Source organism: Zosterops lateralis (genome assembly GCF_965231275.1).
Source record: "Zosterops lateralis genome assembly, chromosome: 10".
Classification (NCBI taxonomy): domain Eukaryota; kingdom Metazoa; phylum Chordata; class Aves; order Passeriformes; family Zosteropidae; genus Zosterops; species Zosterops lateralis.
Window position 1 is genome coordinate 12,804,131 of NC_139770.1, and position 25,905 is coordinate 12,830,035.

Sequence of the window (25,905 nt, forward strand, 5' to 3'; positions counted from 1 at the left end):
TCTGACTGTAGGAGCTTTTATGTGATAATACCAAATAAAGACTAATAAATTGGAAGTGAGAATTGATAGGTTGTTAAGGTCATGTTCTTCTAATTAACAACTTAGTCATTGTGGTACTACATTATTTTTTGTGTTTTGAAATGTTAATTCAACCTTCAGTTTGAATCAGAGCAATAATAAGGTGTGGATATGTTTCTGCAGAGCTCAAAAGTAGACTTGGAAATCTTCTGTTTCCTATGTTTCTCTATATGAGAACATACTATATGTTCGTATTTCAGAAAGATTTATTTTTTTTTTTAAAGCTTTTGAGCACAAATAATTGTTTTGAACAAATGAAACCATTACAGTTAAATCTCAGGATTTGGTTAGCAAAATATGTAAGAATATATTTTAATTTTATAAGTTTAAACATTGTATTTTTAAGTTTGTAGGCAGGCAAATGTGTGAAAAATTTCATCTTTGTATGAAGGTCAAGATGATTTTGTAGTGTAACCAATTTATTTATCTACAGCTGCAGATATATGGCTGAAAGAGCCAGATGCTTTATGTGCTCTTCATCAACAATGTAGATGTAATTGCCTGAAGTTACTTAAGCTTTCTCTTCCTTATTGTATCTTACTGATGGAATCCTTTGTGGATGTGTAGACTGTGTCTTCCACTTATTGATTCTTCTATGCCCATGGCACATTAGAGCTTATATTTTCTGCATCACAAAAAGCTATTTCTGCAACATTCAAGAACTGCTTTTGGCTCTTTGACTTTATTTGTTGTCATGAAATTGCCATGCATTTGACTGTGTGTTATTTCAGTGAGAAATTATGTTATTACAATGCGATTAGAGGTATGGAAGTAAGATGGATTGTCGATCCCTAGTGCATAGAAAAGGTTGTTTTGTGGGATAGGAGTGTTGTTATGTTTGGCAAGAGACAACTCTGTGTGCCTTTGTTTTTCCCCTGGTGCAATGTTCCTCGTGTGGTGTTGGAGTATTCGCTCGGTTGTGCTCTGCCTTGATTCTTCAGTCAGGAGTCCCTTTGCCAGGACCCCCAGCCAGCAGAAGGAACATAAATATTTATATTAGGTTCCTCTGTCAGCCTTTCTACTTACTTAGGGTTACCCTTGAATATTCTTTCAAGAAAAACATAATATAACTTAGCTAGACAAAGAAGGTGCATTTTTGGTTTCTTTACACTCTTTGTTTTTTGTGACAATTAAGTTCAGGGTTAGATGTTTTCCTCTGGTCATGCCCATACTGCTGCACTTGCATGCAGAAGATGATGTACTGTGGGAAATCATGTCTAAGGCTATTTGGTGAAAAATTGTAGGTCACAGCACATGGTGGAAAGAACACTATGCTTATTAATATGGAAATACTGTCATCGGTAATCCTTGGAGAGTCTACCAAGAACGAGGTCCTCATGCAAATGAAGTTTATTTTGAGGTTTACTGTGGGCTGAGTTACACATTTTTCTCCAGACATCTTGCCTTAGTTTTGGTTTCATCAATCTGCACATTTATATAAAGATGACTGTCTCAGTATAATTCATGAAGTTACTCGTTTCTGAGCTGGAAGTGTGGATGCAATTTTACACTACACTAAACTTGCTACCTCGGGGGTGCTTATCAGGTAAACCAAACACAGTAGAAGGGAGATGACAAAAGGCTGCAGGAGGTGTAAACTTAATGAACAGTTATGTCCTAAAGACAGTTCTTCACAATACCGCTTAATGCAATAAAAAAATAGAAATGATGGCTAATGTTATTTTATTGAAGTTTTTTGTGAAGGCAAGTTAGCTTCTGGTACAAGAGTAGAGTAAGTGCAGAGGGCATGTTTTGGATCATTATGCAGTTAATTAAAATACATGAATAGATTGAAATCCTGCAGAGACCCCCAGACTTGCAAAAAAGGAAATAAGTTTGAATCTTATAAGGCTTGATTAAAAAACAAACCCCAAACAAACCATTAAAATTTTTGCATCTTAGATTTGTTAGCACACAACAAAGAGCAACAAATTCTAAGGAGAGTATGACAGTAAGGAAAAAAAGCTTTTTTTTCTTGAACTCTTTTAAGTGTTCACATGTACAGTTGTTTAAAATCCTTTACCAAGAGCTCTTCATATTCAAATTGATGCATAGTCCAGATTGTTCATGATTTCATAGTGCTAACGGGGGAAAAGAGCAATTCTGATTTTGTGTCAAAGTTGGATAGTATTAATGTATTTCTGTACTGTTTCTTTATTACTTTTGCTAGGCCATTAGTAATTTTACTCAGCAATTAAAGACTTTTTTTTTTTTTTTTTACGTGTCAAATAACCTTGAATTTTTAATGTTTGAAAATGAGGATTAAATATCCCAGAGCCATTCATTTTGTGGTCTGCTGACACTTCCTTGAAAAAGCCAGTGTAAACTGCAGATCAGCAAATTCCCTGCTGTTAAGCTTACAACGTCCCTGGTTTTATAATTACACACAGCTGATTTTAAAATGGGTTTTCACATGCTCATTGGTGCAGTGCGAAAGCACCTTGCAGGAAGCGTTGGGTTTATCTCTATCGGGCCGTGTAACGAGTCCCTTGCTGCAACATCTCGCCCCTCCCCTAAGCAAGCAGCACACACTGAGCAGTGGCTCTGCTGGAGTTGCTTCTGTTTTCATGGAGGAGATAGCAGCCCTTGCACTGCAGCAGGTGGAGCTGCCTTGGATCTAACCCGGGCTTCTGGCTGAGAGGATCTGAGTATTACTTTGGGCCGTGAGACAGTTGTCACTTCAAGCTGGCGCTAACGTAATTAAATATAAAGCTGACTCAAAAATTTTAAAAATGGACCCAGGATTTTTTCTTTGCTTTTTTTATAAGATCTGGTTTCTAACGTGAAGCAACATTTTTTCCTGAAGGATTCAACCTATTTCTATAAAGGCTTATTTTTGAACACTATGGACCTAGATTAAATGTCAAAGACAGGCAGCAAGCAGCGCTTACAGAGGCATTTTTCTGGAATCTCAGTCACGGATCGATTGAAGTGCACAGGGTCTGAAAAAATGTCTCCTAGCATAAAAAACTTGGATTGTTTTTCTCCGATGCTATGCCACTGTAAAGTAGCATGTACCAACAACACAATATCTTTAATGTTTGGATGTAAGGTGGGTCTATAAAAGGACTTTCCCGGAAATGTAAGCTGCATTTAATGAATGATTGCTTTTGTGTCTAATGTAACTGTACCTTAAATTTCTGTTAAATAAGTGTGTGTTTTGTTCCATGCCTTACTCAATTATCCGAGCTCTTAGTGATGGTGACAGAAGTAATGAATTTTCATGCCTACTGTTTAAAGATCCCTTTGAACAACATTTTGAATTTACTGAATGCCGCATGTAAAATGTCGTCATTCTTCATTAATCAGCATTAATCATCATGTAATCAGTTTATTGCACTTGGCTTTCATTTTCTTCAGCTGTAGAGAATTAAATACACAGGAGACTTCCACTGAGATACAGGGCTGGAAATGCCTCCTGACATCATTTTGATGGAAGCAATTGTTAGTGGCAGGTTTGGGTTTAACAGTGCCCTCGGGCATTTAGTCATTTTAGGACTACATCAACTGTTTAGGTTTCAGAGGAATACAACATATATAATTTGGTAATCATCAGAAGGATAAACAATATATTCAGTATTGTCAAAAACGTTTGTTTAATTTCTTTTCAGTGAAATTAACACGCAATGTCAAGGATATGAGGAGAATGTTAAGTACTGGAAAGCCACTTTAAAATTAAAGGAATATGTGTATGAAGTTACTTTTGAGGCAGAAATTAGGAAATCTTTCTCTCTAAAACTTTTTTTATCTATTCAGGGTTTCCAAGTCATGCTAGTTATTTTTAACAAAAAATATTTCAACTAAATCTTATAAAGTGAGATCAGTTGTGTGTGCACATATATACTCACATATATGCGTGTGTGATGCATTTATATATACATGTATATACACATATATGTATCACACCATCTTGATGGTGAATAAATGTCACCTATGTTGGGAGGGAGGAATCTAAATTTTTATGGCTCTTTTGATAGCATAAATATTACAAAACTTAAAGTTGAACACTTTATTTCCAGGAGGAAGGCTTTGACTTGTTTTGAGTCTGCTTATCCTTCCTATGTCCAAAGCATTTTCTAATTGGAAATATGTACCTATTTTTTGATGCCATTTGGAAACTAACTGATATAACACCAAGATTTTTCCTTTTTTTTTTTTGGTGGAACTGCGCACTCCTAATTTCTAAGACATGCTCATGTTTAAACAATGAATTTGGGCAGAAAGCCGTGGGATGGATATACTCCCGGGCTGGATTTTGCCCGTGGAGCCGCAGAGCGGGGCCGCCGTTGGCTTTAAGAGGGAACTAAAAATACCCGGCCCGGCTATGCCCGGCCCGGCTCGGGGGCGCGCAGGCGGCGCTGCCTGCCATGCCCTGCCCTGCGCTGCGCTGCGCGGGGCGGCCGCCGGGCGGCGCTGCGGGCGCGGTCCCCGGTTCCCGGGTTGGCCTCCATGGCGTCCTTGGGCTGCGCGCCGGGCACCGGCCCTGCCTGGGGCAGCCTCGGCCTCTAGAGCGGGGATCTCTCGCCAGGGCAGCATTTAGGGTGTCTCGGGCTGTGTGTGGCCAGGCTGGAGTGATCTGCGCACAAACACGCATTGCTGTAATCCCCGGGGGTGCTCCGCGCTGCCTGTGTGCCCCCTACCCTTGTCCGTCCCGGGCGGGCGGAAGGATTTCTGTTTGGACACTGACTTGCCGGCGGTGCAGGGAGATCTTGCACCAGGCACTTGTCAGTTTTTGAATAAAAGTTGTAGGGCTGGATAGTGCTAAAAATAAAACGCTCTTGTCCTCTGAGAAGATGCAGTCTTAGAATACTGAATGAATATTTAAATGACAATGTGATACAAGGTACCTGTACCAGGTCTTCACTTAATGAAACAATCTCACACAAATAACCACATGAAATAATGGTTGCAATTTTCCGTTTTTAGACCACACGAAAAGAACTTCCACAATCTGAGTGTTCCTTCTTTACTCTGTTTTCCTTGGACTTCTGGAATGGGTGAACTTTATTACAAATATTTCTGGAGTTTTTGTAAATGTATATACTTATCTTCAATTCTTTTATTGTTTGTGAGTGTCCATGACATGAAGCATTATATAAATAAGTTTAACACTGTCTGTGCATTTTGACATATGATGGAGCACTGTGACCTAAATAACCATGTTACAAGCAGTTATATTCAAGATACAATGTCAAACTGAAACTGTTCAAGAGGGGTGAAATGCCCTTATGTCTTTGTCACAGCTCTAGTTACTAGAGAAAACTTAGTGATTTTATTTGAGAATGAAGCAGTTACTTACTCAAAGTACTGAACTTGTGTTTGAAAAACCAAACCCAAAGATCAAAAACCCTCTTCCAATACTGCAAATCATTCAGTTTGTCATATGTTGATGCCCAGGTTGAAAATAATACTGAATGTCCTATTCTATGATCAGTGAAGTTCTAAAAACACATGGACACTATCATCTTTTCTTACATTACTTAAGTTTTCTTATGTTACTGAAGTTTCTTTTGTTATTCACAGCTTTTTAACTTATCAGTATGAATTGCTGTTTACCTGCAAAGAGATTTTATTTGCCTTTCATAATCTTCTTGTTTTTTACAAATAAGAAATTTTCAAGTTGACTTCAGCTCTGCAAGAGTGGAGCATGTCTTTAATTCCATGTCCTTTTTTTCCTTTGTGTGGAAGGCACTATTATTTTCCTAAGCACTAGTTTCTAGTTTAGCACTAGACTACAGGATAGACTTGTACAAAATGCCTTAGCATCTTTAATATATTATTCAATTTTGATTAGTTTTGTTTTTTAGTAATGTATGCAAATTTTTCTGTATTGTTGCTTTTGTTGTTAGAGTTGTTGGAAGTTATTTTCTGCTGAAGGGTGACAGTTGTGAAAGCTGGGGAGCTGTGAAAGCTGTAGGTAGTTAGTGTTCTCTCCCTGTTTGTTTTTGACATTGCATCCAGGTAATTTTATGCAAGAGTGGAGATGTTGCATGTCAAACAGAGCTTCACAATAATGTCAGGTGCTGGAATGATTTCTGGAAGGGTCCTTTCAGATTTTGTTTAACTGGTAAAATGGAGAAATGATTAAAAAATGGAGAATTTGGAGAATTGTGCAAATTATCTAAAACTACTTGGGTTCATCATACTGCCTGTTCATACTGCCTCAGAAAGGGTCCGGACCTGTGAGCTTCTGCATGTATTTCAAATTCAAATTGTTAGATTTACTTATTCAAGTTTTCTTTTATTCTTAACCTCTTTCTAACCATGGTTGGATTTGTAAAGTGAAAATGAAAACTTTACTCAGGGACAGACTGTGCTTTCCTGGGATTTGTTGCTTTTGTTGTTGGAAGTGGGCAGTAACTTGGGAGTTGTGTGACTGGTGGGTGGGGACGGCTAAAGTCTGGAGAAGGAAGGGAGTTTGAAATATCTTCTTTTTAAAATATAGATAAGAGATTAGGAAGACTAAAGTGAACCTCTTAGAATGAGTTTACTAAAACTTTTCTGTGCTTTTCCTGTGAACAGGTGATTTCTGTTCTGAAAAATGGTGCTATAAAATGTCCAGAAAATCCTTGTTTGTCCTGCATATTGTTGTGGATACTTTGTTCTTATTTTTGTCTAATTTTGCTTGGCCTGAGAGGTGAAGCAAGGATGTTGTGGGCCTGAAAAATTATTTAACTGTGGTGAATTGGGCTAATTTTTGAGTTCAGTTCATCTTGTGCAAACTAGCACTGGTTTATTAAAGTAAATGGATTTTTTCAGTGGTTTACACCATGGAGTGACCATAGAGCTTGGTGACATTTCAAAACTTATTGAGAGAATAATTTAGCCTAAATATATCCTGTTAACTATGGTGCATCAGAAAAGAAATGTTTTAAATTAATTTTGACACACCTGTATTATGCAACAGAATCCTTTGGGGAAGTATCTCTGTCAGAGGTATGTGTTAAATGTTTAGCACTTGGTTGCTTTGGACTTAAAATTAAGGTTATAATTTGTAAATCAGTCCATGAAACTCCTCAAAAAGGAGTTAAATTACTTGGCCGCTACCTAATTGAGCTGGGAGGTGTGCAGCTGAGAATGTCTGCAAGTTCAGAGCTGCTTTGCCACACCTTTTTCTTTTCTTTGACGTGTCCCTTGCTCATCTGGCTTTCATAAATTAGGATCTCTTTAGAGCCTGGGTTTGGGCATGGGATTGCATTCTCCTGCTTGTAAGCAGAGTAATGACCTGCTCCTAGCCACTGGAGGTGGGTTGGCCTTACTCTTTACCTCCTTTTCTCCCCTTATGCCAGCATTGCTGAGGGCCTCAGCTTGTCATGAGCCACTGCAGGGAACTATAAAAAATTTGTTACTGCTGGAAGAGGGGGAAAAACATTCTGCTGGGTAAACTTGCTGAGCTTGCTCAGTGTCTGAAGTCAGCTGTGTGCTCCCAGCAAGGGGCAGAGAGATGAAGTTGTACAGCTTGACCAAGAGCAAGTGAATGGGTTCTGCTTCTTCAGAGCCTGGCTGCCCTTGAGAGAGCTGGGCTGTACTGTGAAATCGTGTCTTAGGACCCCTGTGGAGGGGAACTGGCACAGGGCTCTGGATGCAGCAGCACAATTCACTTGGCATGACTGGAAGAGCTGACTGAGTCCTTGTTCAGGGGCTGGCACCTCCTGGGAGAGGGAGGGAAGGGGCAGGGGTGAGTGGTGGCTGTCTGACCACCCAGCTCACTTGGCAGCTGCCTCAGACAAGAGGCACCTGCATTCAGGGGTGGTGCTCTGTAGTGAAGCAGTAGAAACATGTCCATGGAGAATCAGCTGTTACAAGATACAGTAGTTTGCTTTACTTAAAGCACTTTGCTCAAAAGTAGTTTCTGTGGAGGGCTGTGGTACCTTTCAGATTAGGTTTTAGTGTGAATATTATGTTTTCATGTGCTTCGCAGAATCAATAAGGTTGGAAAAGAGCTTTGAGATCCTCAAGTCCCACCTATGACCTAACACCACCTTGTCAACCCCACCATGGCACTAAGTCTTCTCTTAAACAACTTTGTTTCAAATAGTAATGTCAATCTCAAGTACTACATCAAAATCCAATTAGCAGTTCACTTTTAAAGTATTTTTTGAAAAGATTGTAGACCCAGTCACTGCCTTTTAGGGGAGAATTCTTTATCACACCATTTTTTTCATTTTTAATCAAAATTATGAAATACCAATCTGTTAAAACTTCGTATGCACTGTTACAAGCACTGATGCACTCTATAATGTAAACATGTATCTATTAGTGAAATCCAGAGTCTGTTTGCATTGTCATGTTCAAGTATCTGTTTCTAAAGTACCTGTTTCTAAGAAATATGTCTAGTTTCAGGAAAAAAAATAAGGTAATTCTTCATCTAAAGATATGAACTGTTCTGTAAAGGAAATTAGTTTTGATTAACCTGTGACTATTTGACTAATTAGTGTGTTCAGGGTTTTTTTGTGTGGATGTAGTTATGTGTGCACTGGCCTCCACGGTAAAACTGTAATGATCCAGTTCTAGCTTCTGCAGGATCTTATCTGAGACGATCTGGGAACTAAATCCACTTTGAAATAATTTTCCTGTATTTCCTAATGAAATCAAAGCTTAAGATCTGCTAGGGATGTTTTGGATCACGAATACAAATGAAGGCAAATACAGCCTTTACCAGTGGAACAGGCTACTTTAAGCTTGCAGAATTCCTACATTCTCTAATGCTGCAAGACATTTTCTCTGCTTCTTGGAGCTCCAGTGTTTATTTTCTCTAATTGTCAATGTGGTCTAATTTGTACTCTGGTAACGTACCCTTGTGTTTTTGGCCAACACTTTGTTTAAATTATAATTCTTCTCTGTTTCCAATGTTTAATATGGCTGCTCTAGAGAGCTAATGTCAACTCCTTTTAGGGTTTTATTTTGATAAGTGAAAAACAAGTCAATCTCAGAAAAAAGATGAATGGCAGCAGTCTGAGGCTGAGCAATCCAGCAACTCACTGCTGCAGGGAAAGGAAAGAAAAGAAACTTTTATCTTCTGGTAGTAGTGAGCTATTAAGTTGATTATCTCATGAAATCTCTCTGCTAAAAATTTTCAAAATCAGGGCATTTTGAATAACCACTGCAATTTTTTATAACTGTCACACTTTACTGTACCTCCTTTGGTACATCCAGCTGAGGACAAGCTCTGGAAGTGTTTGGAGTTGGGTTCTTGTGGCAACAGAAGTCATAATGCTCTTGCTTTTTTCTTGGGAGTTATTTCTTATGCTGGAAGAAGTGGGTCTTGTGCTTCTCTGCTAATTAGTATTTTTAGAGAAAATACACTTGAAATGCTTCTACCTTACAGTTGAGTTAAGCATGTGTTAAGCATTGCAGGACCTGATAACTGATAGATAATTTCAAGCAGTTTTTTTTTTGTAGTTTATTCTGTAGATCTTAACTTTGTACTACTGTAGGTGTTTTTGATGAAGGGGATGGATTTTTGTGGTAACCCGAAATTGCATGTAACTCTTGAGAGGGGTAGAAGTTATGCACTGTTTGTCAGGTACTGCCTTGGTGCAGTGTTCCTGTGCTTATAGACAAGTGGGTTTACTTGCAGTTATTTACTGGGTTATGGTATAAAAAAGAATTACCAGAAAAATGTTTATTTTTGACTTAAGCTGTAGTATGTAGATCTTGGAATTCTGTTTAAAAGATACCCTAAGGAAATATTTTCTGTCCTGGACATGCCTCAATAACGGGAATAACTTTTCACAAGATTAAAATGAGTATGTTTAGAAGGTTTTTCTGTGCCCTTAATAATATGACATTCTTTCCTTTTAAATTGTTAACAAGTATTTATGTACTTGGCAGTATGGTAATAATGTGTGAAAGTGAATGCTTAGAAAATATTGGGATGTTTCTTATGGACACAGTAAACCCTGCTGGGGTTTAGGAAGTTTTATTGTAATCCCAGGTGGGACTAAAAGGGCTGGAACATTTTTGGATAGGACCAGTCTTTAAACTAAAAATGCTAATTAAAATTTTTATTTATAGATTTTATTGCCTTGAAGTCAGCAAGGTCAGAAGAACAACTATTTCTGTCTGACTTAGGTTTTCTGGATAATCTTTTCTCATTTCTGTGGTGGCCTGATCTTTTTCTGTAATTTCTTTTCAGAAATACCGCTATCAGGACGAAGATACACCCCCACAGGAGCACAGCTCTCCACACATTGCCAATGAGGTGACAGGTCCAGAGCTGGTTCATGTATCAGAGAAGAATCTGTCACAGATTGAGAATGTCCATGGATTTGTTTCCCATTCTCATATTTCACCAGTAAAGGTAGGCATTTTTAAAGTTAAGAGTGAACTGTTCTGGTATGCTCCTCAGGAATTAAATTTTTGGGGGCAAAAAAATGTGTGTGAAACACCTCTTTCTGTTTTTTATGGAACTGCTCATTTGTAAAATTTACTTTGTAGACATTAAAGCATTGACTTAGTTCCACACATTCTAACTAGATGTGCATGGTAGTAAAATGACAGAAAACAACTATAGGCAACTTAAGATTTTTGGATGTAGTTTTGAGGGACACTGTAGTTTGTGCTGTCGGTTTCATTTTGGATTTTCAATCAGAAACCTGTAGAGTCAATTCTGAGTTTATTTCTAGTTTCTAGTTTAATTGAGTTTAATGTTTTAATTGAGTGTCTATGTGCAATATGTAATAAGCCAAGTGCAATATATGTCTCTAGAGTTTTTAAGCATGCAGCACCATTATTTTCAAGATTTCTTCAGTAACTTGAAGACAGATTTAAAGATTTAGACAACAGAGTGTGAGGTTTGGGAGGAGGGTAATAACAGGCAGTTTATTTACTGTGTTAGTAGATAGATGCAGCTCAGTCATGTTCTGGATAGTACAGTGTTTTTGTGTGTCAAACTAAATGCTGTTTTCTATGATATCTTTGAGTCTTTATGGCTGGTTTTGAGGGAAAAGTGGTGAAAATTATTTGATCCTGGGGGATGTTTGGGCTTTAGTGATGAGATGGGCTTACATTGTGGTAGGCTTATAGCTTGGTACTTTTAGCATGAATTGTTTGTGTGTGATAGTGTCCTTTGTAACTGCAAAGAACAAATGCTGTTACATTGAGAGCAGCCCTGGGGAGAAGGACCTGGGGGTGCTGCTGGATGAGAGGCTGGATGTGACCCAACAATGGGCACTCAGAGCCTAGAAAGGCAAACATGTTCTGGGCTGCATCCAAAGCAGAGTGGGCAGCAGTGGGGGAGAGAATTCTGCCCTTCTGCACTGCTCTGCTGAGACTCCACCTGCAGGGCTGCATCCAGCTCTGGGGTCCTCAAAAAAAGGACATGGACCAGTTGGAGCAGGCCCAGAGGAGGGCCCAAAGATCATCAGAGGGCTGGAACAGGAGAGAGTTGGGCCTGTTCATCCTGGAGAACAGAAGGCTCCATGGGGACCTTAGAACCCGTTCCAGTACATAAAGCAGCTGCAAGAAAGCTGAAGAGGGAATTTTTCAAGGTCATGTAGTGATAGGACAAGATGTGAAATGGCTTCAAGCAGAAAGAGGGTAGATTTAGATTAGATGTTAGTAAGAAATTCTTTCCCATGAGTGATGAGGCCCTGGCACAGGCTGCCCAGAGAAGGGGTGATGCCCCATCCCTGGACGTGTTCAAGGCCAGTTTGGATGGGGCTTTGAGCAACCTGGCCTAAGTGCAGAGTCTTCAAGTCCATGGCAGGGAGCTGGATCTAGTTGATCTTTAAGGCCCCTTCCAACCCAAACTATTCTATGATATTTTAAGAAAAAAATGTTTTGAACCTCTATGTTTTTTCAAAGATGACGAAAAATTCTGTTGAGTGTATCAGCTCTTTATCGTTGACTTGTGAGGACTCTGTAGAAGAACCAACTGTAGTGTGTGAGTGCATTTAGTAATTGTTTTCCAGCTTTTCTAGAAGTTTTAAAATGTATATGATACTGAACCAGTGATTTTTACTTGTATCTCCATAATGAACTCTCAGTATTTTTCCATAGTCTTCAGCTAGACAAGGTGACTTCTTGAAGCCCTAATGAATAACCTTTTAGAAGTGGGCTATATTGCCCTCTGAAGAGCCTCCTGAGAATACTCATGTGACAAAGCTTTCATTTTTGGGAATGGCTAGGACTTCAAGCTTTTCTTGCTTATGAAATTAGACACTCAATAACACACTTTGACGTGTTTCATTCCCTGAATTGGTTGATGTTCAGAAAGTAATGAAACACCTTTTTTGTGCAACCATTAGAATGAAATAAAAAATCCTGTTCCTCTGGGGACTTAAGGTCAACTCTGTTTATTCACAAGCTTTTGCTAATTCCTGGAGCAGTTAGTCTTGCTTTTTAAAAAGCACAAAGGGATCAAAAAGGCAAAGAGGGGAGCTGTAAAACTGTCTGGAAGAAAGAAGATTGTTTTTGAAATGAATTACGCAGAATTAAGAATTAAGTATAGTTACAAAATATGGTGAGGCCTTTTCAAAATGCTATGTGTCTTAGGTCTCTGAGGAGGATTGCCATTATCTGTCTCTCATTGGTAAATCATTACTCAATAGGGAAGAATGTTCATCAGAGGAGTCTTATAATTCAGTTTTTATTACCATTTTTAGCATATATCTGATTATTTTCAGATAACTCCTCTCTATTCATTTCAAAGCAATGTATGGTAAATTGAAATTGTTCAAAGGTTTGTTTATCGGAAAACTGGAGTGAGTGTTCCAGGTTTCAGTTGTTTAGCAGTGTTTCGTGTCATTTTGAATTCTGATGCTAATTGACTGCTGGCTTGCTTCTCTCCTGAAGAAAAAACCCAAGGTTGCTGTTGTATTATTAGCATAGCTGGTCTGCTCTGCTTTTGATCTGATGATCTGCAAGGTGTTCATCGTTTTGGCATAGCTTTCTGAAGATCGATTTAGCAACAACAGCTTTGATTTAAGAGTGCTTTGTGTGATTTATTTGGTAGGTTGGCTTGGTGCACTGTGCAAGGACCTGGTCTTCAGTGGTATACAAGATCTTGAGCAGCTTTCTTCAATAGTTCATTGCTTAAGGAAACTAAATGTGATAGAGACTGTTGTGTTTATGACATGAATAAAATAATAGGTTTTGTTTTTGTTTTAAATATAAATGTTAAATGTGCTTGAAATTTCAAATACAGAGTTAGTGGTTTGAAGAAGTCAGTGGTTTTATGATTATATGTTGCTTTTTAAGCAATGCTGCAGAGGCCAGTAGGATTGGATTTTGAGGAATACCTTCTCAAAAAAGGTAGCTTGCTACCTATAGCAAGCTCTCTGGAGTATGGAGCAATAATATAGAAGAACAGAAGGGAAGGGAGATGCCTTCTGACTAGTTTGCATTTTGTTCTTTAGAGAAGCTTTCAAATACTCTAGGATTTAAAACAGTTTTAATAACTTGCTTGGACAGGTGGATGTTATGTCAAAAAGTAGTTTCCAATGTCCAAAAATACGAATGTGTTTCCCAAATTTTTAGATGATGAGTTTGTGATTGCTATTTATCAAATGTTAAGTACTGTAGTAAATGAAGGTGGTTTATCTTCTTGACAGGGGAATGGGTTAAAATATTACCTATTTGCAATATGCTTAAAATAAGAGAAATTAGCTATACAGATTTAAAGTCTAAGTAGGATTTACAGGTTTTGGCTTGTTAGAGTGGAACTTTGTCAGTTTAAGAAATGTTTACTTCCCCTGTCTCAAGTAACAAAGAAGTAAACTTGGCCCAGGAGATTTTGTGTCCTCTCTTCTCTAATAATGTGGGAAATGAAATGCTAGTGCTGTAAAGCAGCTTTTTAAGAAGTATTTAATAGTAGAGAATCATGAAGAAATAATGAAAATGGCCAAACTTCAAATCTTGCACAAATATTCTGTCCCAAAGGTTTTGAAGAGTATTTTCAGGTAGATAGGCAGCTAGTACCAGAATGGGATGCAGGATGAAAATGCGTGTTTCCAGTGTGGGGTCCCGGGAGTGCTGAAATGCTCAGCTCTGCACGTTGGCCGCGAGATGGCGATGCTGCAGCAGGGTTTGCTTCAGTGTAACACTGAATTTGGCGCTGTAGGACGGTGAGATCACAGCCCCTCGCAGTGATGGCTTTGGAGTTAAAATCCGGTGTTATTAAATAGCTCCAATCCAGTGGAATCTGTCACAGATATGATATGGTACCAAGCAAGCTTTAAACTGTCGACTGAAGTTTTCTATCAAGGAAAAAAGCTTTGAATTACAGATTATTACAAGGCTATAATGGTGCAATAAGACCAAAAAACAAATGAACAAAACAAACAGTAATCTTTATTTAGAGCAACCTGGGCCTGACAGATTATTTATTATGTATTTATGATGTAGCATAATCAGTATTTAGTGTAGAACCTAACTGGGGCTTCCATGTATTTCTGTAATATGTTTGAGAATTATGTGTTGGTATTTGGGGTTAATATTTCACTGTTAATGCAGAAACTCTAAAAAAACCATGTAATAATTTGTAACCTAAATATATCTTGTACTGGAAAAATATACCATGACTAGCATGGTAAATCTTTACCTTGCTCTGAAATAAATTCTTCCATTATATCCATAATTCCCATTGAAATTTGCACAAGTTCTTAAAAACTTTTAAAAGTAATTGATAAGTTTATAAATTATATTATTATGTGGCTGCATGTGATAACAGGAAGCTGGACTTACTGGTTGAGAAAAGTCTCTGCCATTGTTCTTTCTTAATCAAATATTTTTCAATTATCTATCTCTGGAGATTTTCACCATAGCACCAATCTTCAAGAGTGTGAGGAAAATGCCTGCAGCTGGTTTGTTCCTTTCATGTGTTACAGATATGGACAGCGGAACAGAAATGTTTTAGTTGGAACATTGTACTGGCTTTATTAGTCTAGTAAGGGGCCTAAAGTTGCTTATTCATGCCATACATGAAAATTTTAATTACTGACTGAATCATACATCTGTAATGAGCTAAAGACATTCTACTGGCTGAATATTTGGTATCTCTAGAAGAGCTTTGTGCAATCATCAGTGGAGTAGTAGAACACTTTAGGAATTGCGAGAAGGATGTTTGGATTGGTGGGGGAAGTCTTTAACTTGTAGTTCCATAATCATGGACTCTTGTCTTTATTTGATGCAGCCACTTTCCTGACCTCACATGTTCCCAGGAATGGACATCCCTGTACAGGGGGTGTTGGGACAGGCAGTGCAGGGATCTTTCCCCCTGCTGGCTGCCTGCCCCATCTCCTGTACAGACCTGCCATTCTGGCTGGGGCTGTTGTATTCTGCTACAGCACTTGTGCTTCAGGTGATGCAGTAAAAATCCCCATTTCCCTTTACCAAAGGGAACATGTGGATTAATGTTGTTTATCCATTTAAAGCAGTTGCAGGATTCTTTTGTGGTTACATAAACTTATGTCAGTGAATAAAACTATGACTTCATAATATTATGACATTAAATGCAAATGAGTTACTGTTCTCCTGTCTCTGAACAATGAAATGCTTCAAACTGAGGTGAAATATGTTCCCCATTGAATAAAAGATTGAAGTTTTACCCCCAAATTCTAACCAAAGGAATCTTTTTGGCCAGGTGAAGCACTCAGGGAATACCTTTGAAGCAGTAGCTGTGCCCAGTGCCAGTGAGTGGCCCTGTGCTTTATCTCTGCTGACCCCTTGCAGTGTCAGATCTGGAGAAAATATTCAGGCTCAGTTTGCATTAGAGTGCAAATAGTCTTTTATTGGAATAAAAACAGTAAGACAGAGTTTACCTTCTTTGGCTCTGTGAACCTCTGTTGGTGTATTGGGCAAGGAAGGATCACTCTACACCTTCACTGTTCACTGCTGAGAGGGGCAGTAGGTTAGTTGGGCATTTTATTTGACTTAGTGCTGTGAGTGCCTGTAGGGTGAGAAGTATGTCCTTCAGCCTTTCCTCTCTTCTTGCTTAGAAGCAGCAACTTGTGATTTTGTGCCCCACATCCTGTGCTTTGTGAGGTGGACACAGTTTCAAAAAAATGTCTAATAGTGTGTCAATGGTGCCCAAACCTTTGCTGAGACAGGCTTTGTAGTCCTAGCACAGCAGTTCTGCTGACTACACGCACTGTCTGTGAAATGAATACCTTATGCCCACTCGGTGTATGCCTGCTTTTTTTCCACATATTTAGTCATCTTTGGAAAAGTATTTCCAGGACCTAATGGTATTTAAGCTTAATGGTTTTAAATTAACCCTGATTTGAAACTGCTTGTCTGTTAGTGCTGCAGTGCTATGTAATAGCCCACTTATCCTGACTGTGGTATCACAGGAATGAGATATGGCAAGGTGGCACTTGTTCTTAAAATAGCTTCCAGAAGGGAGAGGAGAAATTGGAACGTGCTCTCATTTCTGTACTGGCAAAACACAGTGAAACAGTTCTAAAGAGCAGAATCAATGAGCATGTGGAAAAATGAGAGATGAGAAAGCAATGAATGCATTGCAAAGAGAATTTCTGCTGCACAAATCCCTTAAAGCATGTGCTTAAAGATCATCTTGTTGATGTAGGTTTCTAGGTTTTCTTAGATGCACACAATAGATGCACTCAAAAAAAAAAGATTATGGAGAAACTTAAGCTGTCATGAAATAAGGAAAAAAAAAAGAATTTGGGATTTAGTTGTTAAAAAAACCAAAACAAACAAAAATGCTCCACCAAAACCAAACCAACAACAAAAGGAAAGTAAAGGGTAAGAAAGAAAACTGGTATTCATGGATGGAGGTTACCAGAAGGATCTTGGAAGAAGTTTTGTTCTCATTGTATCATCTAAGAGGAATAAGAGCTCAGGGTTATAACAGATTAATGGAATAATCATATCAATTTATAGTCAAAAAGGCAAATGGAATACATGGAATAAATCAGCTAAGCAAAAGAGAATTAAACTGCATTATCTTATCACTGCAGAAATCTGCACCATTCATTATCTTAATCAAGAAGGCAAATTTAGATACTCAAAGAAGAACAACAAGAATGGTTGGAGACTGAGGGCAGCTACTGTGGAATGAAGAATGAACTAGTTTGACCCCTTTACCCTTTGGAGATACCAATGAAACTAGTCAGTAAAGCTGAGTCTCTAAAATGATGAAAATTACCAGGGAATGGTTATTTCAGAAATTAAAATTTTTGTTCAGAACTAGAGATTAGCAGATGATAGTTGTTTTATAGCCTGTAAACACAGTGATCTACAGTCAGCCTCTGACTTTGAAATAATCTTTCAACTGCTGGTAGTCTTAGTTTCTGGCTATACCAACCTGGATATTACAGTATACATTGCTTGTTTCTTCAGTTTGCAGCAATCCCCTTTATTTAACTCATTCCCATTAAGCTGTATGGATATAGCTGTTATATAAATGTGCATATTTACACATCCTCCCTTCAGTGCTAGCAATCTTCTTTCCATGTGAACCCGAATCTTGTGCTGATAATATTAATAGGTTTCCTTTGTTTTATCTGCTGATGTGTCCTCTCTCTAATCCCCTCTGTTTTCTCAAATGCTTCCCAGAAGTCCTTAGAACTTGTGGAGCTGCTGTTAAAACAGCCTTTTCTGTTAATTGGGAGAGTTTTTCTGCTCTTAGGAAGTCTAATGGTCTTTTTGTTTTGAACTGTGTGGGTTCAAGGTTAGGCAGCAGTCAAAGTGATTATAACTTCCTCTTTGCCCCAGTAGATTTTCTTGTCCTGCTCCAGTCTGAGTAGGAAGGTGAGGTTAACCAGAAGATGAAGATATGGTTTCCATTTAGAAATCGAAGATCAGTTGACGTGTAATTTGCAAGTTGGGTTATGATTGTGAGAAGGTTGCAATCTGTTACTTTTTTCTAAATTGAGAACTTTGTAAAGCTTTGCCATCTTCAGCAGAAAGGCTTTGCTACTGGGTGTTAGCAGTCTACATAGAATATTGGGAATCATAAAGAAAAACTCTCAGAAACTCTAAGGCATATATATTTTTAGACTAGTATTGCACTTAAGTGATCACGTGAGAGGAGCTGTTATGCATCTTTAATTAAAATGTATTACCCAGGTTCTTGATAGGTTACTGATTTTAAACTCCTGTAATTGAAGAATGTGGAAATACATGCAAAGATGTCAGTTTGTGTTTTAGAGTAAGAAGCAGTTGACCAAGTCTTCCCAGTTCTCCATAAGGATCTTCTCAATAAATTTTTGTCAACAGCGACAAGAAAGAAAAACTGTAACAGATGGACTGTGGATTAATCCAAACATTAGAACAGCCTAAGATACAGTAATCAACATCAAATCGTCCTAGAAAGGGGCTGCAGTGTTTTCACCCGAGATTTACCCATAGCTCTCGGTGCAGTTGGGTTCATTTTGATGACTGAAGCAAGCCTAAGGAGACTTGCAGTAAACACAAGATGTTTTTGTCAGTCTGGCGTGCCAAAAAGATGGGCAGGAGGTTCATGAGCAGAGTGCGGAAGACCAGGCAGTTCAATCTGCCCAGATTGGTAGGTTGTCTGAGGTGTATTGTGAGTAATAAGGTAATGATCTTTTATATTAAATATTTATACTAAAATTGATAATTGTAGAATAATTGTGTTGGAATATGTTTGCTTATAAGTTGATTCCAGCAGTAAGATACATACTTTTTATTGATTATGTAAATGATACTTGGTCAAGAACTATCCTTCGGTCCTATCTGAACTAAAAGTTAAGATACTTTCTACCATCTCTTAGCAAAAAGGGTTAACAATTCTTTTTTTCTCCACAGTATTTGAGTCCTGAGCTCCTGGGCTTTGGCTTAGAATACTGCATTTATTTATGAGACTTAGACTTATTCCAGTAAAAGTTTGTTAAATCTAGAATTATGAAAAGTGTAAGAAAGAAACATGAGTTTGTATCTACATTTTGAGTATTGCTTTTGTTCTCATGCCTGAAGAGTTTAAATTGCGTAGTCTTGAATGTTTGAATATCCAAGTTCTGAACATTTCTTTTGCCTCTGTTTTTGGTCAAAACCTAGCTGATACTGAAAAGAAAATAAGCCCCTGCCATTGTTTTAGATGATTCTTGAATTTTCTCTGTTAAGACAATCAGATTTTTATCTTTTAGTATCTGTGCTTTTGTAGCCAATACTCTGTTTAGCCAAATGGTAGTAAAACTAATATAAGACACTTTTCAAATGCTTCAGGGGGACTGTTGGTTTTTGTTTAGAAAGGGTAATTGAGGTATAATTGCTGTTTCTGTTCACAATCAATTTTTGTTGCTGTCCCTTTTTAATTTTAGGTGTGCATTCTGCTTGTAAAGTTATACCCAGGAAACCTGTATCTGAGAGAATAAAATACAGCATCATGTCATGTTTTGACTTGTCTCAGCAAGCTGATAATACCAATTTGCTTGGATATAAAATCAGAGGAATTCTAGACTAAATATTTGATGTTGATTTTTACATTTAGTAACCACTGTGATCACTGTGTCTTGCTAATTGGCCACAGAACAAGTAATGTTACTCTACAGCCTCTATAAGTGCAGATGAATCTTCCAGTGAATTTCTTACCCTGTAGAGATATGTGTACTGTTGTAGAGATTTTAATTATGCGCTGTTTTGTTTTGGGGCGGGAATCTTTTCTAATCTGCAAATTCTCAATTCTTGCTTAACAGTAAATAGTGGTTTTTGGTTTGATTTAGTGTGTGGTGGTTTGGGTTTTTTTGGTTTGTTTATTTTTTTTTTCTTTGTTTTTAATTTTAGCACCATCAGTTCAATATTCAGAATATGAAAAACGGGTGATGGAAGCTCTCTATTCCTTTTAGGACTTCCTGCAGTTTCCTGATGAGCTTCCCTGTTCTGCCTCCTGACTCTGGAGGCAATCATTCACAGATGTAATTCCAGCTGTGACATCTGTGTTCGTGATTTTCTTTTCTCTGGATATTGCCTTTTCTGTGCAAATAGAATTTTTTCCAGTTTCTACTTGTAGGTGTTTTACCCTCTGTTCAAATGCTCTTTGACTGGAATGAGCCCTTGTTTTTACAACCTTCCACTATTTTTTCAACTCTACAAATGACCATTTTTCTAATCTGGACTCATTTGTACTGTCCTGATTTTGTGCCAGAGCTATGCTTTGCCTTTTTCTTCAGGTTGCTCTGTAACATGTAAAAATCAGGGTTTGTCTCCACCACCACAGTACCAGCTCCTTCTACAAATAACTGCAACTGTATCTGCTTAGGCGTCAGCAAATCTTGCTCGATATCGTTACATCCATATGGAGTGTAGGTGACACAGATTGCTGCCTTGCATCACCAGAGGGATTGCATAACCTCTTCCTTAAGTACTTTTCTGGATTTCTCTCTCAATTGAAATTAAATCATCATTGCTTCACTTTCAGGAAGCTTTTTGCCTATGTGATGCTTTCCTGAAGTGCTGATTTCTAAAATCACTTTGTAATTGGTGCCACAGTGGATTGTTGGCTGTGTGGGAGTCATCCTTGAAAATGACTGCCTTAAAACACAGCAAACATCTCTTATCCTTAGGCAGATTGATATCATAGTAAAAAAAAACCCAACCTACTTTGTACACTTCTTGTCCATGTATTGTGGTGTTTTCTTCCAGAATTTTGCATAATATTCCTCCATGTGACTTTGTTTGGAGCCTACAGGGAGAAACAAAGAGGAAAATTAATTCTTGAAGAAGTCCTTTTGAATGTTAGACAAATTCTTATGCCCTAAGATACTTAATAAACTTTATAGCAGTGTTGACATTCAAGGCCATATGTAGACAATGATAAAAAATATTTCCACCGTAACTCTTTATAAAAAGACTTGGAACTCAAAGCATGTCTTTTGTACCTTGTTCCAAACACCTTCAGTCATAGCTAGGGATTACTCAATTTCTCTGCTAATAAACTCATAGCATGTTTCAGGCTAGGTATGCTTTTTGTGCCTGGAAAAAGATAGGGCTCAGGAAGTGCTGCAATCTTCCTGTGAAAAAATTCCCAGTATGAAAAGCTTGTCCATTTGGAAGGGCTGTTGTATCTACTGTGTCTCAGGCATTCTGAACTGCCATTATCTCTCTTATGCTCATAGCTTTAAAGGACACTGCTCAAGTCAGACCCAGTTTCATATGACTTAGTGATAAGCCATTGTATTTTATAAATATTAATAAAGTCTGTCTGAAAGGTGTGCTCAGAATATTGGCATGTGGTGTGTTATCGAGCTGTACTGGTGACTAGAAGTAAATGGTGCATTGATCTTGCTACGACAGATTTCAGTTAATGTACTTCTTATTTCTGCTTGTAATAGAAGCTGGCAGGAAAAACAACTGTTACTTAGAATAGGATAGCTGTCAGTAAGAATTTGTTAAACAGCAGATTATGTTGCACCCCAAAAAGTACATGAGGGAATTTGTGAACTCCAGTAAAATGCACACAGTGAATCAGTGGATTTTTAGAATTATGTGACTGTAAGTTGTGGCTGTGTTGTAAGTATTTTTTCTGCTTTTGTTTATCGTATGGAGGGTTCTCTGCTTTTTTAAAATGTTTGCCCTGGTGCTGTGATCATGACTGTGAAAATATACCACAAATGGTTTTGATAACTTTTGGCTTTCCAGAGATGAGCTGGTATTGAAAGCTTGACGTTTTACTGATTTCCAATGTGAGCTGGAGGATTGTTTTTTAAATAGTTGGCTATAAAAATTTGAACAGTGAGTTTTGTAAGGTAACTTGAGTTCAATATAGTCTTTCAGATAATTATTCTGAATTCTTCTTTTGCTATGGAGAGCACAGAGAAAACCTGTAACAGTAATACTTGTCATGTGCATGGGAGATCAAAATTATCTTACCGAAATGTCATTACTGAATAGTAGGAATTTTTTGTTTTGAATTATTCCTGTACTTTCAAGAAGTAATGTTGAGTCAGAAAGATATGTATTGTTTTCATAATATGCTTACAGTAGTCACAGAAATTTGGGCTTAGGTGTTATGAATGTGACATTCACAGAGTAAGAACAACAGTGTGGACTCATAGTGTTGAATCTTCATCTCTGATTCTCTTTGAGGGTTAAAAAAAACCCCAAACCACAGTAGGACAACTTCTCTAGGCATCCTCTGATACACTACACAAAATGATTGTTTTGTGGCACTGATTCACTCCCTCTATAGTTGTTTTATGCACAAAAAACAGGGGAAAACAAGAAGGAACCAGCAAACAGTTGTTTCTTAAATATTTCTTTTGAACATGGTGTTAAAGTCATTTTGCTCTGTGGAATGTTTTCATAAAGACAGAATCAGTGAATAGTGCAGCTCTGCTCTATATTCCCTGTTTTGTTTGCTTCACGTTCATAATTTATGCAAGCAAGGAAGTGAAAAGATGCTATTGGATATTTCTACAGGCAGTGATTGAAACTTGGTTATTTTTGATCTGTGCTTTCTCCACCCAGTAGCTGTTATCATCCTCCACCATCCTCATAGCTGTGAATTTGTAACGTTGTACTGTACCTGCTACCCAGTTTCCCTTAAATATCTGTTGGCAGCTAGGAAGAGAAAGCAAGGTTTTCATCCTGTGCGTTCCGAAAAGGAAAAATACGGAAAACCTTTGCTTGCTGCTTTTTTTTCTTTTTAAATTGCTCAAGATTATACTCATCATCGTAATCACAGGTAGAAAGGGAATGTAAGAGGTGGAAAGCCTTGGAAGAAAACCAGCATCAGCTAGCAAGAATTTTGTTTTCCTGGTTTGTAAACGATGCTGCTGTAATTCTATCTGCATTTTTTTTTTCTGCTCATTCACCACTCAGCAGCTGGTAGGGAATTAAGACTGCCTGGCAACCACCTGCAGAGCTGCAGAGATGAATTACATTTTCGGAAATAACACACTCCTCTATTCTCGCGGCAGTCGAGGCAACACTGGCTCCAGCCACAGCTCTGTAGGCCCCAAACAGAAGCAGTGGGCAAAGAAAGGCTCAACAGATGAGTTACGAGCTGAGCCTTCCCGGTGGCAGCAGATAGTGGCATTTTTCACTCGGAGACATGGCTTCATTGACTGCATTTCTGTTGCTGCCAGCTCCACCCAGGTAATATGCCACACGTTAAAGTGATCGTGTCTGCATGTTTTCTGGTTACTTGCTAGTCAGAAAGAGCAATTATTTATATATGCATGATTTCTATAATCTCTTATTTATGGATGACGTTTTCTGTCTGCTTTCATTTTCATATTTTAAAGAGCCCTGTATAATTTCAAGCATTAAAGCATGAAAATGGAAACACTAAATGAGGTCTGGTTTTTATTTATTTTGCAAGTGATGAGCCTCCAGCAATTTTAAATATGAGATATCCTAATGAAACAGTAAAATATTGAAAATGTAGTTTACATTCTGCTGCTTAGCTCTGGAGGGCAATAACGTAGTTAAGAAATATCAATTCCGTAGCTCTAGTAAGATGTCAAATCAAATAGTCTACGTATTTAATGGTTAAGGAATTTTATCTAAAGGATTAAATAATTTAAAACCTTAACTCTAGGTAAAACAACAAATTCAATTCTGTAACAGCTTTCTAGGTTTTTTTTACTACTAATAATACACAGATGAAGGATTGTCTCCCTTACATACAGAGTGTACATTCAATAGTGCAGTCTATAAGAAAAACATGACATTTTTCAACTTCGCTGTCCATCTGCTCTATGTGATTTTTGTGTTAATCATCATTCAAAGTCAGATAAAAGCAAGCAAGCTAAATTTTAATTGTGTGGCTTTTGAATGGCTTCTTAAGGGTGACACTGAGAGAAGTTTAAACTTATTGGCATTAGAAAATTAGCATCTCTTTGGAAAATATGACTAAGAGCTATGGAACAATGCTGAAATGTCAGAATTATTTAAACATGAGAGATTAGGTTTGTTTTGCTACTGTCAAGTGAAATTTGTCATTAGTCAAGATGTCTTGAATGATTTAACCTGAAATACTACCAAAACTTACAAAAGAGGGAAATAATTTACTCAAACACTGTAATTTTATTAGGATAATTTCTATCTGTTAGTAATTGATTCAAAGATGGTAAACTGACGCTTCCTTTGAAGTCTGCTTATTGTTACCTGTTTTTTTTCTTATGAGTTTGGAGTAAACAATGAATAGGAGAGCTTAGAGGGGAATTTTGACTTTCTTGTTGCATCTTGTACATGATGTGGAAGATGGATCCTGTAGTTTCTCTAATGGGTCTCTAATACAACTCCAAGTGATACATTAGATAGACATAATAGCTTTTAAATACTGTTTTTTTTTTTTTTTTTTTTTTTAAAGTAAAAATATACAGTATTAACCTTTCAAATAAAAGTTGTAGTTGCTCTCATTTGTTTAAATCTTGAAGAAGTAATATTGGAATGTGTGAAGCTTGCAATCGGACTGACTAGTCTGGCCTAGAAATCTGCTCATAAATAAAATGTGGAATATCCTCTGCTTTGAGTGAGGGTTGGACCAGGTAGAGTTCCTGAGATCACTTCAAACCTAACTGTGATTCCATGAATATCCCAGTGCTTGTTCTATTTTTCTGCTATGAAAAAGATTGCTTACCTCTGGGAAAGCCTGCCAAATGTTTTCATAGCTCTGACAGTTCTTCGTTAGATGGAACTGCTTATACATGTTCGTGGCCAGAAGGAGGGGAAAAAACAAGATATTTTGAAGTGGTTGTTAAAAAAACTTAATGAGTATATTCAGAAGTCGTGCACTAAAAACACAAGAGCTTGTTGAAGCCACTTCCTCTGGAAGGATGCTGTACTGTGCTCACACCTTATCCACCCATTGCAGCTGTTCCAGCCTCAGGAGAGAAAGAGGCATTTGGAGGTTGTTCATTGTGCTGTAATTTTGTTTTTCAGCTCTTTTCAGTTTGTGTTCTGTGTTGTAGTATTCTAAACATTTTTGATGCCTTTTATTCATTCATTTGAGATAAATCTCTATCATTTGAATGTAATCACATTTGCAGAGTCCAAATAAGTTATTAGATGTGATGTACTTCTCTAACCTGGCCTGTAGAAATTCTGTGTGTGATCATGGGTTTTATCAAGTCTTATTGTTGTGACATCATGATTTTTAACAGATACAAAATCATTTGATTCTTTTTAAAGTAGTTGTCTCCTGCGTCCTCTGTGAATCTGCCACAAAGCCCCCAATTTTAGCTGTCCCTTCATTTGCTTGGCTTTCTTGGATGGCATGGAATGGTCAACTTGCTTTGTTCCCTCCATCTCCAGTGAAAGGGAAATGACTCCTGGAGATGGGGCAGCTCATGCCTGTCCTTCTCTGGGACCTGTTTGGGTCACCCTTCCCCCAGCAAGGCGTGGATTTTCAGGACTTTGGATTTTGAGGTAGGATATTTTTTGAGTAGGGTCTTGTATCCTAAAGAAGCAAGGCTGAAGTTGATGATGGATATGGTAGCACCGCTTTTGCTATAGTTATCCCTTGGTTTGTGCCCAAAAGAATGCACATAGGCCCAAGTGCGTGGTGCCCAGCTAACCACACCAGGCTTCTTTATGAGTCCTGGAAGCAGATTTAACATGCTCAGGAATTTGAGGCCTTTATTATTTCTTCCCTCTCATTCTCTGTGATGTGGTGTTAGTCACTAAAATAGGAGAATTAAGGAATTTGATTAGGAGCTGATATACCATTTTTTTTGTCAGCAAATTTTTATATTTCTTGAATTAAAGCCAAATCTGTGGTATAAAATGATAAAATCAAGCATACAACAAATTTATACTGTCACAAGGGTGAATGGCTGTGCCATGAGCTTAGTAAATACACCGTTATGCAAATGACAAATACTGGGTAAAGTGCTGTCCTAACAAGAGATATGCACAGTGCTTCAAGGGTGGTAGCTGTATCAAGAGCACCTC

General features: G+C 37.9%; 1 protein-coding gene across 6 annotated transcripts in view; it reads left to right on the forward strand.

Moving 5' to 3' along the window:
- Window positions 1-25,905, forward strand: part of DLG1 (discs large MAGUK scaffold protein 1) — a 145,383-nt gene that overhangs the window by 41,397 nt on the left and 78,081 nt on the right. For all 6 annotated transcript variants that reach the window (XM_083868831.1, XM_083868832.1, XM_083868833.1 and 3 more), the window contains exon 4: window positions 10,217-10,381. In XM_083868831.1, the coding sequence (XP_083724957.1) occupies window positions 10,217-10,381 (165 nt within the window). The remainder of the gene's footprint in view (window positions 1-10,216; window positions 10,382-25,905) is intronic.